Below are 15,429 nucleotides of genomic sequence, written 5' to 3'. Positions count from 1 at the left end.
AGATTTAGATCTCTGCGAATTCCAAGTTCACATGAAAATTGAGCAAGTTCGAATGTAATTCGGGAAACCAACTTGTACCTGAGATAGGAAGTTAAATTTAATAGCCACTCTTTCTTTAATTGCAGAAGAAATCTTCTATAGAGGTCCTCTAAGCATTAGTTGATGCAGGGCTTCACTGACCAAAATTATTACTTAAGTTTTTTATTTTTTGGTGTGAAGTAAGTGATTTATGTGATCTGGTTACGAGTATTTGAAGAGAGGAGAATTGGGAAGGAGAGAGGAGTGGAAGGAAGAGAGGGATTGGAAAATAAAACGCCTTACCTCAAATGTTCTCTAAATGTTTCCAAGGATGAATTTGCCTTCAAAGGATCGATTTCAGTAGTTGAGAAGCATCTCCCCCTCGTTGACGGTGCAGAGGTCTAGGTGACAATGTTGAGGTCGACTGACGGTCTCACATGGCAGAGGAAGGAGATGACCAACCCTTGCCCCTGATGCCTTTTGCCTTTAACGTCAATGAAATAGTGAACTAATAAATGTACATCCTTTATGGCTATGTGCTATCAATGTTTGTGTTCCAAATCTGTAAATTTCAATTTCGTATATTTGAAATATATACATTAAGTGCAAGCGTGCGACTTCCAAATGCATGCCTGTATTATATACATCAGTTCTAAAAAATGCTACGGCTTTCCATTCTACCCGCCACGAATAGACGGCAAAGAAAAAGCTACTTCATTAGAGAAACAAAGCAATTACGGTACATTTACTCATGCAAACGTTCCATATTCAAAAATGTTGTTTGCATCAAAGGAAAATATCCAAGCAAACCAATGGAATGCTATTACACAAATATCCATGACATTCACTATCAAAACAGACTTGCTACTCCAGGAATAAAATCCTAGGAACTCTTTTCAAAAGTTCACGAGTAACCAGATTGGAAGTAAATAACAACATATCTCAGATTACTCCTCCTCTAGATTAATTGAGTCCTTGAATTTCCCATAGAGAATTTTCTTTAATTCACTCATCTGTGCAACCACAGATTCCTTTTCTTCCTCAAGTTTCTCCAACTTCTTACTGTTCACCTCTTTCATTTGCTCTATCCTGCTCTCTACTTCTTCATTTGGCACGTGAGCGAATACTTCCCCAATTTGGAACCGAACAATTTCCTCATCAGTGAGAATCAACTCATTGCTTGCATCTTCTAGATTGTCATTTGTTTCCTGAAGAAAAAAAGCCATTAACTTGCTTATCAAGAGAAGATAATTCAAGAAGTTGCAGATTTAAATGAAAATACAAATGGTCCACCCCCTTCTTTCTTTCTTCAACCCCTGCTCCCCCCTTCCCTTCCCCTTATACATGCCTTTCTTTGATAACACACTAGACAAAAGTATTTGGCAAAAGCATGTTACAGGTGCAACCGAAGTACTCATAGCAAAAGGATTTGACAGTCTTCATAACCTAAAAGCAAACACAAGCTAAAACAGGATCTAAGGTGTAGAGCTGAAGATATTCCTGCAAGAGAAAATATAGCTCAAGGAGGTTTCTGCTTCCCTTTTGTGATCAGTTGGAACCTGTTACTCTGTTAGCCTGAGTGGCTACATGATCCTAATTGCCGTATTTTGATGATAACAACCCATTAGTGGTTCTTAGTTAAACTAATCTTTACATACTAAACTGTGGCAGGTATAAGTGGCAAAATCACACAGATACGAGTTCTAGTGCAAAGATCAAGCGAACATTCTCATAGGCAAAGATCGAGTAGACAATCAAATAGGCAAAGATCAATAGGACACTCAATCGAAAGAGCTCAAGCACATATCAATGGAAGCTAATGTAGAAACATATGTAATGGGGAGTGTTTGAGGTAATATTTGCTGTAACTCTTGTAGTTCTATTTCACACATGTTTAGCAAGAGTTGAGCAAATTGCATGTGCATACTAGTTTGTAAGAGTACATAAGATATCACCGAGTTATAAGTTCGGTACTTATGAGTTTTGTCAAAACAAGAGTTTTATAAAAATATCCTTTACTCAAATGTATTTTTATATGGGACAAGATTTAAATCATATTAGTGTATAATCTTTTAAAGACTTGGTCCTGGTTGGGTTCAAAACCTCATTTATGCACCACTCAAACTCCTCTCTTGAATTTCTTGAAACACCCTTTAGTATTTGGAGCATAACTTTTTCCAGAGAACTCCAAAAAGGACATCTTGGTATCTACGGACAGCTAAGAAAAAATCCCACAACTTTTGTATTGAAGTTTTCGCATATGAGAAGGTTTAGATAATGAACAAACATGGGCAAACCGTCGACGGTTTGCCAAGTGCATCAACGGTTTCAGGCAGAGAGCTGAACGATTTTCTTGCCTGAGGAAACCGTCGTCGGTTTGCATCAGGTTCTGAACCCCAACGACCATTAAACGGCTAGTTTTCAAAGCAAACAAATATTTTATTTAGCCAACGGCCATATAACAGCTAGTAGCCCAATTTGCCTATAAATACAAGTTCAAAGACTTGTTTAAAGATTGATCTTAGTGATTAACATCTTTAGTATATCATTCACAAGCACTTTGCATTTAGTTTATCATCTCAAGTGCTCAAAATCTCTCTTACTCTTTAATCTTGTGTTGATTCATTACTTAAGAGATTTGTGTGAGATTTGTGGTGTATCAAATATTTGCTCATTCAAGGAGCTTTGTTTGTAATTCATCTTCTTGTTGCAAAAGGTTCTTGGTAAACTGAGTTGCGAAGAGTTCTTGGTGAACCAAATCGCAAGGGTTCTTAGTGAACCTTACTAGAAGGCTCTATGTGAGTGTGAAAGGATTTGTTCCCATGGTGTAAAGGCTTTTCCGCCGATGAAAGAGGTTGTCTAGTGGATTGTGGAAACCTTGGGTGTGACTCAAGGTGTGGACATAGGCAAGGCGCTGAACCACGTTAATATTGGTGTTGAGCTTTTCTTCCCTTCTCTTTAATTTATGTCTTGTGCATGATTTATATTTTATATATTGTGATATAATCATTTGTATCTCGCAAAGATTTTACATTTTGTAGAGAAAAGCGAAAATACACAAAAGGGTCCATTCATTCCCCCACCCCCCCCCCCCCCCCCCCCCCCCAAAAAAAAAAAAAAAAATCTAGACTCGACTCTAGGGCCAACAATTGGTATCAGAGTAAGGTGCTTATATTATCGGATTAACTTCTAAAGTGGAAATATCAAAATGGCATATATGGTGAACACCTCTTCCCTAGGACAATCCTTAAACAAAGTACCGAAGTTCAACGGTACCAACTACCTCTCGTGAAAAAATCGAATGATCGTCTTCATTCAAGCATATGACTTGAATTTATGGAAGATCATCTCAAATGGAGACTTCTCCTTCACAAAGAAAAATGACAAGAATGAGGTTATTCTGAAGACAAGAACGGAGCTATTAACAAGCGAAAAGAGGTTAGTAGAACTCAATTTTAAAGCAAGACATTGTCTTAACTGTGCTTTAAATGATAATGAATATAGTCGGATTTGCGGATGTGAAACTGCAAAAGAAATGTGAAATATGCTCCAAAACATCTATGGAGACACACCTCAAGATAACCAATCAAAAATATGCATGCTAGTTAGAGAATATGAGATGTTTAGAATAAATGAAGATGAAGAAATCACATCCATGATCACTCGGTTCATTCACCTCATAACCAACTTAAAAGTGTTTGGCAGAACTTTTACACTAGAAGATTATATTCAAAAAGTTCTCCAAATTTTACCCAAGTCATCAATGACCATTGAAGAAGCTTAAAATCTAGAGGAGCCTAAGAAAGAAATAGATTTTGCTTTTGGTTCATTTAGTTCGACTCACCAAGACACATTAGAAGAAGATGAAGATAATGAGGATGATATAGCATTCTTCACAAGAAAATTTAAGAAACTCTTAAGTAAGAGAAGACAGTTGGGTAGGCAAATAGGAAGAGAAGAGTCGAGCGATAAATGCATTAAATGCTGTGATTGCAATAACACTGGGCACAAAATGACATATTGCCCTCTCAATCAAAACAAAGGGAATTTTCTAAATAGGGATCATAATACCATGAATGGTGCTACTTGGGATGAAATCGATGGATTATCCACCGATGATGAAATAGAGAAAGAAGCACACTCTTGCCTCATGGCAGACGAACAAGACGAAGTAAGTTCGGATGAGGATGATTATGCTCCCTCTTATGATGAATTAAGGATCACATGCACTAAAATATATAATGAATTAGTTGTGATCAAAAGAAGGAACAAAAATCTGGAGGAACAATTGTCAAAATGCAAACTAAAGGAACCTTGTCTTTGCTCCCCCCTAAAAGAAGAAAATATCTCCCTAAAAATGGAAATTGAGGAGCTTACCTCAAATACTCAAAAATACCGTGAAATTTTTCAAGAAGAAGTACGAAATTTGAAAAATCAAATTGAAAATGTTTTAAAAGAAAATACTCTCTTGAAAAAGAAAGATGAAGATCATAGTAAAACGATTGACAAATTCACAAGAGGAAAGGAAAATTCCAATAAATTCTAAGGAGTAAAAAGAAATCATCTTTACAAAAAGAATTTAGGTTATGGTTCCTCTTTTAAATCACATGGTTATGCCTCATCAAGTAAAAATAGGATTAATAAGACAAAACATTCACATACAAACAAAACTTGCTTGTATTGTGAAAGAAAAGGGCACATTCGATTTTCTTGCCCTTTTAGAGGTGCTAGAGGCAAAGCAAGGAAGCTAGAATGGGCAGTTAAGAAAACCAACCCCTTGAGACCCAAGGAAGAATGGCTACCTAAACAAACTACCTAATCTTGTTAAGCTATTACTTCCTTAGAACCTAGGATTAGGAAATTGATAGGAATTAGGTAGATTTAACCATACCTAAGCAAAAAGGGATAAGAGATGACTAAGAGAATTTATTTAACGCAAAATTAGAAACACTTGTCACAAATAACGCTCAAAGTATAAAATCCCAGTTTACGCATAACAACTGCTTGATTACTACGCTGGGGACTTTAAAAAAATTAAGCCAATATTGATGAGTTGAAATGTTAACACCAATATGATCTTTAAATCGTATATATCCTCATTGATTGGTCACTCTTTATAAATGAAAGTATTGGGTATAGTTACGGGATGCACACCCTCACAAGCTCTTTATTCAAGCTTATGCTTTAGGAATAAATTTACGGGTGACATTATAAAAACCTTCTATTTCTGAGATGAACAACCTATGTCATCTACTTTTGATTAAAATCTTAGAAGCATGCCCAAGAAACCCACCTCTTAGAGACAAGAGATGTCTTCCCTAGTCATATGAACATATAATAGTAAAACTCTTGAATATGCATAGTCAGCATATTTCTTGCATAATATTGAGTCTTAGGGAAATTAATCATATAAACAACATGAGTACTACATACCATCCAACCCCTAACTCATTTTAGAACATTATAAGCCAAAAGAAAAGTTCCTTTCTTTTTGATGATGATCAAAGGGGGAAAAGTAGGTTGGTGTTGTAGGTTGGGTACTATAGGTGGGTGTATTAAATACAAATTTGTAGTGTTACTTAAAATGATTTTAATGGAAGTTCAGATTTGTTACTTAATATGTTTTAATGAAAGTTCATGTTATTTGTTAATTTGTCTTAATATAAAAATGAACTTTCTAGTTTGTATAATTGTATGCTATAGCTCCAATGGATATAAAGCATCTAGTTAAATGGTTTAATTTTGACTTATATGCATATAGTAAGGGGGAGAAAATTTTCATCTCATTTAACAATATGCATAAATTAAGGGGAAGCTTACAATTATATCCTATGAAAAACCAAGGGTTTGTCATCATCAAAAAGGGGGAGATGGTTAGCCTGAGTGGCTACATGATCCTAATTGTCGTATATTGATGATAACATTCTATTAGTGGTTCTTAGTTAAACTAATCTTTACATACTAAATTGTGACAGGTATAAGTGGCAAAACCACACAGATATGAGTTCGAGTGCAAAGATCAAGTGAACATTCTCATAGGCAAAGATCGAGTGGACAATCAAATAGGCAAAGATCAATAGGACATCGGAAGAGCTCAAGCACATACCAATGGAAGCTAATGTAGAAACATATGTAATGGGGAGTGTTTGAGGTAGTATTTGTTGTAACTCTTGTAGTTCTGTTTCACACATGTTTATGGAGCACAAGTTGAGCAACTTGCATGTGCATACTAGTTCGTAAGATTACATAGGATATCACCGAGTTATAAGTTTAGTACTTATGAGTTTTCAAAGTCAAAACAAGAGTTCTATAAAAATATCCTTTACTCAAATGTATTTTTATATGGGACAAGTTTTAAATCATATTAGTGTTATAATCTTTTAAAGACTTGGTCCTGGTTGAGTTTAAAACCTCATTTATGAACCACTCAAATTCCTCTTTCGAATTTCCTAAAATACCCTTCAGTATTTGAAGCATAACTTTTGCTAAAGAACTCCAAAAAGGGCGATCTTGGTATCTACGGAAAGCTAAGAAAAAATCCCACAACTTTCGTGTTGAAGATTTTCACAGATGAGAAGGTTTATAATGAACAAATAGGGGCAAACCGTTGACAGTTTGGCCAGGTGCATCAATGGTTTCAAGCAGAGAGCTGAATGATTTTCTTGCCTGAGGAAACCGTCGACGGTTTGTGTCGGGTTCTAAACCCCAACGGCGATGAAACAGCTAGTTTTCAAAGTAAACAAATATTTTATTTAGCCAACGGCCATATAACAGCTATTAGCCCAATTTGCCTATAAATACAAGTCCAAAGACTTGTTTAAAGATTGATCTTAGTGATTAACATCTTTAGTATATCATTCACAAGCATTTTGCATTTAGTTCATCATCTCAAGTGCTCAAAATATCTCTTGCTCTTTAATCTTGTGTTGATTTATTACTTGAGAGATTTGTGTGAGGTTTGTATTGTATCAAATATCTGCTCATGCAAGGAGCTTTGTTTGTAATTCATCTTCTTGTTGCAAAGGGTTCTTCGTGAACCGAGTTGCAAAGGATTCTTGGTGAACCGAGTTGCGAAGTGTTCTTGGTGAACCAAATTGCAAGGGTTCTTAGCAAACCTTGTTGGAAGGCTCTTTGTGAGCGTGAAGGGATTTGTTCCCATGGTGTAAAGGCTTCTCTGCCGGTGAAGGAGATTGTTTAGTGGATTGTGGAAACCTTGGAAACCTTGTACATAGGCAAGGGGCTGAACCACATTAATATCGGTGTTGAGCTCTTCTTCCCTTTTCTTTAATTTATGTCTTGTGCATGATTTATATTTTATACATTGTGATATAATCATTTGTATCTTACAAAGATTTTACATTTTGTAGAGAAAAGCGAAAATACGCAAAAAAATCCATTCACCCCCCCCCCCCCCCCCCTCTAGACTCAACTCTAAGGCGAACAAAACCCATAAGAAAAATGTAAACCATTCATTCCCCAAAGAGAAGCAGCAGTTATTGCCCTTCTATACAGTAAATGATACCATGCTTCAGGTTATGGCCAATGATAGCAAGCGATAAAAATGAAAACAAATGGCATTGGCTTCTCGCATAACTAATGCTGTACTTTAAAAACATGAAAGGGAATAAAATAAAATAAAAAATTTTTTTCCCAAAAGCTCCCTAGTCACATGACATGGAGAAAGGTGCTCGCTTGTTTCACCAGATTCTAAACACAATGCAAATATCAAGACTAATAGCCTTGTAAGGCCTCCTTAACTACAACAAATCATTAGTATTAATCTTAGAGCCAAAGTCCACATGCATGCCCTAATTATGAAGGGAGCTTTCACTTTCCAAATAATATCATTCAAAAGGCATAACTAGAAGCATTATGAACAAGACAATCGAAGACAAGGAACCAACAAAGTCAACAAAATCTCATCCACCATATCATCCCAAAAATGAATGGAATTCCCATTAACAACCCATGAAATAAGCATCCTAGAGTTTGCATGAGAAGCATTACTACATCGTCTAGTATCCCAACCATTACCAATGCATCATACTCACTTCTAAGTTCTAATAACCTTATGCCATAGAGAACAATCCTCCAAGAGAAACCTCCATAACCATTTTCCAACTAAATATATCCTTTTGGACACCACATTACCAAGACCCAAACCCTATGCAGACTTGGGTTTCGGATATAAGGATTTTGGGTTTTTGGAAGAAAGAAGGAATGATGTTGTGGAAGTGAGCTGTGTTTGCTCTTTTTTGGATTTTTGTGGATTGACTGCAGAAAATAAAAATTCTCCCCCTTTACTATGGGATAGAGTTGTTTTCTTGCTCTTTTTCGGGCACATTTTTTGGGATTCTTTTGGGGAGTTTTGATGTTTGATATCCAATAGGATTGAAGGAGTGATTCATTAGAACTATTTGCTTGGCTCCTTTAGGAGGATGTCATATTCTCCAATGTAGTAATTCCTACTCTATTCTATTAGGGATATTCTTTTTTCTATAAAAAGGAAGAGAAAAGAAGAAGAAGCTGATGCTACCATTAGTAAAGTGCAATGAAGACAAACGAGTACACCCAAAGAAAATCAAACATCCCAAGTTAAAATAAATACATGGGGAAAAACCAAAAAAATAAAATTGATTCAAGGCTCTGGGAATTAGAAAAATAGTTACTCTGTGTTTGGGAGCATGGAATTAAATAAAACATAGTACAAAAGTGTATTGACTTTCTTCCAAATTCCCAAATAAATCCAAAACCAAATCCAAGTCTTAAAATCCATGCTCCCAGACACTACCTTAGGATACATGTAATTGATCTCGACTGTTTAAGATAAGGCTATCCTCATTATGTGGAGTTAAGCAATATTGTAAACACCTTAGCATGTTAAACAAGTAGGGGAAGGGATAAAAAAAAATCCCAAGAAGTCCTAAAGATGGCATCATTGGTACTTCTATATGCTAGAAATTAGCATATAAAATGACAAATCCTGATCACAAAACAATCCAGGCAAAAGCAGCAAAGATTTGAAAAAAAAAAATTAAAAATTAAAAAGAAAAGGAAGAAAAGAAAAAAAAAAAAAAAATTAGCTTACATCCCAATCAGATGAAAGAAGTTTTCAAAGTTTCCTATCACCATCCCGCCCCGCCCCGCCCCACCTCTCCCCCTCCCCCTCCCCCCAAACCATCACCACCTACCCCCACAAAAAAAGGAAAATAAGTTTCATGAGTTTTGCTATAAATTCATTTTAGATCATTTTTCATAGTGTATCACAATGAGGTCTTTTCCACCACATTTACTACTTCCACCATTGTGTTTCCAATGAAGCCTAATGAATTTAATTTTGCTAGTAATACATTCACTTCATGAAAACCTAGCAAATTGATCTAATTCCTAGGACCACAAAATGCCTGGATCTTAGTGGCCATGCTATTGTGTAACTTTTCTTCATTTATGACATCTTTCTACATTTTTTGGGAATGTGATGCCCATTCCCACATTTGTTTTAAGGTTGGAATCTAGTGTCATTGTAATCTCACATTCCCCGGTTATGGACTCCCCCCCATGGGCAAGATTCATGAAACTCTTATTTTTAGGACCAAATTACCATAATTATTCTCGCTGATTGGAAATTAATGCCACATAGTATAGTTTTATTACACATTGTTATTATATATTTATATTTATATAACGATAAATTATTATAACAAAAAATAGAAATATATATATATATATATATATGTTAATACAATGGTTGAAATTTGGGACTCCTTATCTTCCCCCTCCCCCCCCAAAAAAAAAAAAAAAACCCCAGAAAAATCATTTTAGTTAATTGGATTATTAAGCATTGACTTTTATTTTTAAACTTATGGTGGTTGACATTTTTAGGGCAAAATTTTAATTTGGTATGCACTCTCTAAGTAGGTTTTTTTTCCTAAAAATATGATTATTCTTCATATATTGTTGATTAAGAATATGATAGTAACCTTTTTAAAATGCCTACTACAACAACAACAAAACCAAGCTTTAAATCCCACTAGGTGAGGTTGGTTATTTGAATCATTTTCCACCAATTTATGCGATAATAGACCATTTCTTTTGACAGATTCAGGGCAAAACAAAACAAAAATATTTCCACAAGGCAAGCATCCCATTCCTTGGGATGAGATCCCCATAAAATATCATTCCATTGAAATATTTTTTATCCTGCAAACACAATGCTGGGTCAGCGTAGCACTACTAGCACAGTGGGTTTCTAGTTTACCCAGAATGGAGTGGCCACTTGACCAGCCAGGCAGCCACAAGCTGTTTTGGGAACAAATCCACTTTTTAGTTGACTTATTTGCTCAGGTAATGATCAGAATAAATACAAGATAAATGAAGCCTAATTATCTCAATAAAATCCTTCTCTAAAGCTTCAAAAAAACAAAAAAAAAAAAGGGACAAGGAAGTCATTTAGAACTTTATCAAATAACTAATTTTTATCAAAGAAGCTATAGAAACCATTAAAAAAGGCAGTAGTTTGAAAGGCTTGTTTGCTCTCTTAACATCTTGGTCTGTACCCACATAAACTAACTCAAGTTTTAGATGCATCTTGATGTGTCTCCTGATTCACATATCAAGACATTGCAATTAGGCTATAAAAAAAAACAGCAATGCTGAGGTAAAAATTAGGCAAAAGAATTTCAATAAATAAATAAATATTCCTCTGCAGAAAGGCTCCACATTTAAAATTTGGAAAATAACTGAAATGTTGGTTTTTACAAAATAATAAAAAAGATCATTTGCCACAAGAAAAGTTCAGGAGATAAAATGTTGAGCGACGAAAAAATAGAATATCCAAAATGTAAAAGTTGCCAAGATGAGAATGCTTAGATGGATGAGTGTTATAACACTGAAAGATAAATTAAGGAATGAACATATTTGTGATAAGTTATGTGTAGCTCCCATAGAAGATAAGATAAGGAAGGGACGACTTAGATGGTTTGGGCACTTTCAACGTAGGCCACATAAAGCGCCAGTGAAGAAGAGCAATTTAGTTACTGAGAGGGTTGTAAAAGGGTTTGTGGTAGACCTAAAATAATTTGGAATGAGATAGTGAATAAGGATTAATAGCTCTAAATTTGTCAAAAGAAATGGTCTATGATCGCATAAATAGACAGAAAAGGATTCATATAACTTACCCCACCTAAGGGGACTTAAGGCTTGGTTTTGTTGTTGTACCTTCCGTTCCTTGCCTATGCCAATTTTGTGCTTAAAAAAAGGGGGAAGAGTACAATTTTAGGGCTTATGCTGCTGTCACAAAACCATTCTTCACTCTCAAATGAGTATAGTATTCTGTCATTGAGAAAAATGAGCAGAGCACTCATCAACTAAAGCGGTACTCATGTTTCATTGTGTTGTTAAGATTCAAAAGTTGCTTTTTTTTTTTTTTTTTAGTAGTTTGCCAATTATTATCAACTTTTTAAGCTAATTGTTTTTTTTCTTTTTAATTAGAAAAACAATATGCAAGAAATATGGTTTTTTTTAATTGTTCATTAGCACCAAAAGTTTAATTTTTTTAATCATTTTTTTCTTGATTCCTTCCCTTAAACAACATAAAGTTCATTTTTTATGTTTTCATTGCCCATTCCCTTACTTTTTATTGTTTAAGGAAAGCAAACACATGAAATATGATTTTTCTACTGTAAAAATTTAAATGAAAATTTCCATTTTGCCTATTGTTCATATATCAATATATATGTATCATTTGGAATAGATTTTGGAAATTTTTATCAAATCTTACAATTTGACTCAATTCATGATTCTTGATCCCGAAAGGGAATTTTCAATGCATGATTCAAATCTCAATTTGAGAACCATGGCCAAGGGATTGCCAGCCTTCTCCCTCTATTTTCTTATTCTTTTCTTCTCTTCTCCATATCTAGCATTAAGTGTGATTTTTTCATAGAATCTTTTTAATTTATTTCAGATTTACAAAAAATATAATGAAGGAATGTAATTATAAAGTGAAAATTTTGGTGATCTTTAGATTGCATGTGAAAACACATGTCCAGTATTGGAAGGACGTGATGAGAAAGTATGAAACAAATAAATACAATGCTTTTTTTATAGTAAAAAAGGATCTATTAACTAAAAAAATAATTACAGAGAATGGAGAATAAGAAATCCTCACGGTAAAAACAGAAAACCAAGGAAGAAATGCAATTACATTAAAGCTGCCTTCCAATCTCTTTGAATATCAGACAGCAATAAACCCTCAAAATCCCAAGAAAATGCACCCAAAAAGAGGCATAAAAAATGACTTTCTCCCAGAGTAAAGGAGGGGTCATCTCTGAAAATTCTGTCATTCCTTTCAATCCACAACACCAGCAACACGGAAAAAACGGCACAGACCCAAAAGTTCCTTATTTTATTCTCCCAAAAGCCTCAAAACTTTACCTTTAAAAAAACAAAGATAGATTCCGAAGCCACCCACTCTTCTCCAAAAAACCAAAAAGATTATTGTACATGTATCTCGGCACCTTGCAATGAAGGAATAGATGGCAAGAACTCTCATTTGAGCCACTACACACAACATACAAATATCTGGACTAACAGCTTTCTAGGGTCTCCTAATTTGTAACACATCATTCGTATTCCTTGTAGAATACAAGAGTCCAAATGAAAGCTAAATGGGACCTTTGCTTTCCAAAAAAAATTATTTAACAAGAAAGGGCCATGGTTAGTGGATTTTGTAAGATCTAAGAAAAAAGACTTTGGTGAGAAAGACCACAAAGTGTCCCCAATCCAAAGCCTCATGTCCTCCTGCAAATTTGGCAAGAAAGAAACCAACACACTCAGCAAACTAGTTAATTCATCAACCTCTCTCTCATTGAGACTCCTAAAAAAGTAAAAATCCCAAGAAAAAGAGCCCCCCCACCCTCCCCCCTAAAAAGCTGAAATTGGTGCTTCATGGATAGAGGAAAGTCTAAACAAGTGTGGCACCAATAGCTCCAATGAAGACTCACCAACCCAAGTATCCTCCCAGAAATGAATTTTTTTTCCCCAATCGCCAATTTGAAACGAGTAAAAGGAATGAAAAAGAAAGCTAATTGTGAAACAAACTTCCAAGGACTTGCATGAGTAGCAATGCCACTTCCTTTTGAATCCCACCCATTCTTTGCAAACCATATTTACTCTCTATTACTTTATACCTTAAGTAATTAGGTTCTAAAGGAAACCTCCATAAGCTATTTCCCAAATAAAGAAATGTGATCAGAAACAAAATTACCAAGACCCAGGCGTCCATCAGACTTAGGATTCCTAACAACATCCCAACTAACTAGGTGATCCCTTTTGTTCTCGCAACCACCAAACCAAAAAATTCCTCATGATCTTCTCCAACTTCCTAGCCACACTGGGAGGTAATTTAAAAAAGGATAGGAAATAAACAGGAATGTTGGCTAGGGAGGCCATAATATGCGTAATTCTACCTCCTAATGAGAGATAAGCCTTCTTCCAATCTTCCAATCTATTGCCCCACTCACAATCACAAGATCTCATAGAACATCAGACAAAGGATTTCTACAAAGAGGAAGACCAAGACATGAAAATGGCCAAGAAAGGGATTCAAAACCTGCTAAAGATCTCAAAGTCTCAAAATCCCTACCACACAGACTGATAACCACTAGACCACTCTTAGACAAGTTGATTTTTAAGCCCGAAATTCTCTCAAAAATTCTAAGCAGCAGAAGAATCTTATGAATTTTGCAGCATCATTCTCAAGAAAAATAATGGTATCGTCTGCTAAATAAATACATGTTCTTAGCAGCCCAATGATCAGACAGCTCTTCAGAAAATGTGTAAACACACAATAAAAATATAATATTATGTTATACTTGAATGAGAACAAAGAAAAATAAACTGTCTATCGAATAGATATAATGTTTGAGATTGTGTGCGAAAACATATGACCATTATTCATTCTTTTTAGTGTGTGTGTGTGTGTGCGTGTGTAGTGCCTGTGAGTATTAAATTATCAATTTATTAAGTGCAAATATAGGGCATACTGATCTACAAAATTTTTAGAAGAACATGAGCAACAAATCAAATAAAAATATTTCAAAATCTTAAACGAACTCGAAATAATAGAATAAAATCAAGAATGAAATTAAACTGATATTTGCATTTTTCTCTTCATTTAAACTTCAAAATAGGCACCTTGGCGGTCTTTATCTCGTCTTCGAGTTCGTGAAATCTGTTGTTCAATCTTCCGAACTTGTTAATGTTCTGCTGGTCCTCCCAAGTCACCTCAGTATCGGAACCTCCACCCTGCAAATAAATTTGTGTATTTGTTTCATCCAAAATGCTAAAATCAAAAAGGAAAGCACATTAAATATAATATTTAGAGCTAAATTCGTTAGGGTTTCGTAAAATTCGGAGCTTCAGTTAAGGTTTTACGTTACCTGCTGCATTTTGATTCAAGAAAGCGATGATGATAGCTGAAAAAGCAAAAACTTGGAAGCGACTTTCAACCTGCGAACTCAGCAAGCTATCATGGCAGGCTGCAAATCACGATCGGGCTGGAGCACTGCGGCGAGCTGGACGAGCCAGTTGGAGTCTCCAGTGAATCTGCAGACGACGGCGCGACGGTTTTGGTTGGATAGAGCGGGCAGCACTGCCACCGGAGAAGGAGAGGCTCGGCGCCGTCCAGTAGGAAGGGAGGAAGTCAGTTTCAGGGAGAGAACTCAGAGAAAGGGAGGGAGAAAAGACAGAGGAGAGATGAGTTGGCATTTATTACGAAAATGACATTAAAATCATCAACATGCGAACCCATGCGGACTCTCGCAAAAACGGATCATATTGGATTCAATTAAATAATAAATTCATGATATATAGATTAAATAATTTATTATTTCCATCATTAGTAATATTTACCATATGATAAATAATTTATTTCAAAAAATAATAATTAAAGTGATTTTCAAAATTATAATTTGATAATTATTAAATATTTAATAACCCATCAAAAAATTATAATATTTTATTTTTCATATTATGAAGTTAAAGACTTTTGTTTTGATAAAGAGAAATAAATATTTAGACTTGAGTTTGAATGTAAATATGAGACAAGTCTAGAGGTAGGTGAGTACAAGAGTTGGAATTGTGGAACTAATTATTGGCTAATAGAGTTTATACTAGTTAGATTGATACTAATAAGCATGGGCATATGGATTATCAATTAAATAGACATTAGTTTTTAATGGATAGATGGATATCCTTAAGATAAAATTCGAAATTTTTCCACGGACTCATTTAAAGGTGGTTAAAAAAAGTTTAAATCATATTGAATGTATTTAATATGCGATCGATAATAAGTCAGTTTAAGTAGGTCAGATTCAATTTATATTAATGAATTTTTATCTATTTTGCCAG

The 15,429-nt window shown here is 34.9% G+C and overlaps 1 protein-coding gene across 1 annotated transcript; it reads right to left on the bottom strand.

Moving 5' to 3' along the window:
- Window positions 1-709: 709 nt before the first annotated feature.
- On the bottom strand, window positions 710-14,859 carry LOC131152631 (probable prefoldin subunit 4). The gene is made up of 3 exons (XM_058104382.1): window positions 14,460-14,859; window positions 14,215-14,325; window positions 710-1,226 (listed from the first exon to the last, which is right to left on the bottom strand). The coding sequence occupies exons 1-3, from the start codon at window positions 14,466-14,468 to the stop codon at window positions 966-968; spliced, it is 381 nt and encodes a 126-aa protein (XP_057960365.1). The 5' UTR covers window positions 14,469-14,859; the 3' UTR covers window positions 710-965.
- Window positions 14,860-15,429: the final 570 nt, after the last annotated feature.

The sequence above is a fragment of the Malania oleifera genome, chromosome 4 (assembly GCF_029873635.1).
Source record: "Malania oleifera isolate guangnan ecotype guangnan chromosome 4, ASM2987363v1, whole genome shotgun sequence".
NCBI classification, from domain to species: domain Eukaryota; kingdom Viridiplantae; phylum Streptophyta; class Magnoliopsida; order Santalales; family Ximeniaceae; genus Malania; species Malania oleifera.
This window is presented reverse-complemented; position numbering and strand designations above follow the sequence as displayed.

Coding starts and splice junctions, on each gene's coding strand:
- LOC131152631 (XM_058104382.1), bottom strand. Junction 1,227..14,214: donor ACGAGATAAAGACCGCCAAG/GTGCCTATTTTG, acceptor TTTTTTCTTCAG/GAAACAAATGACAATCTAGA.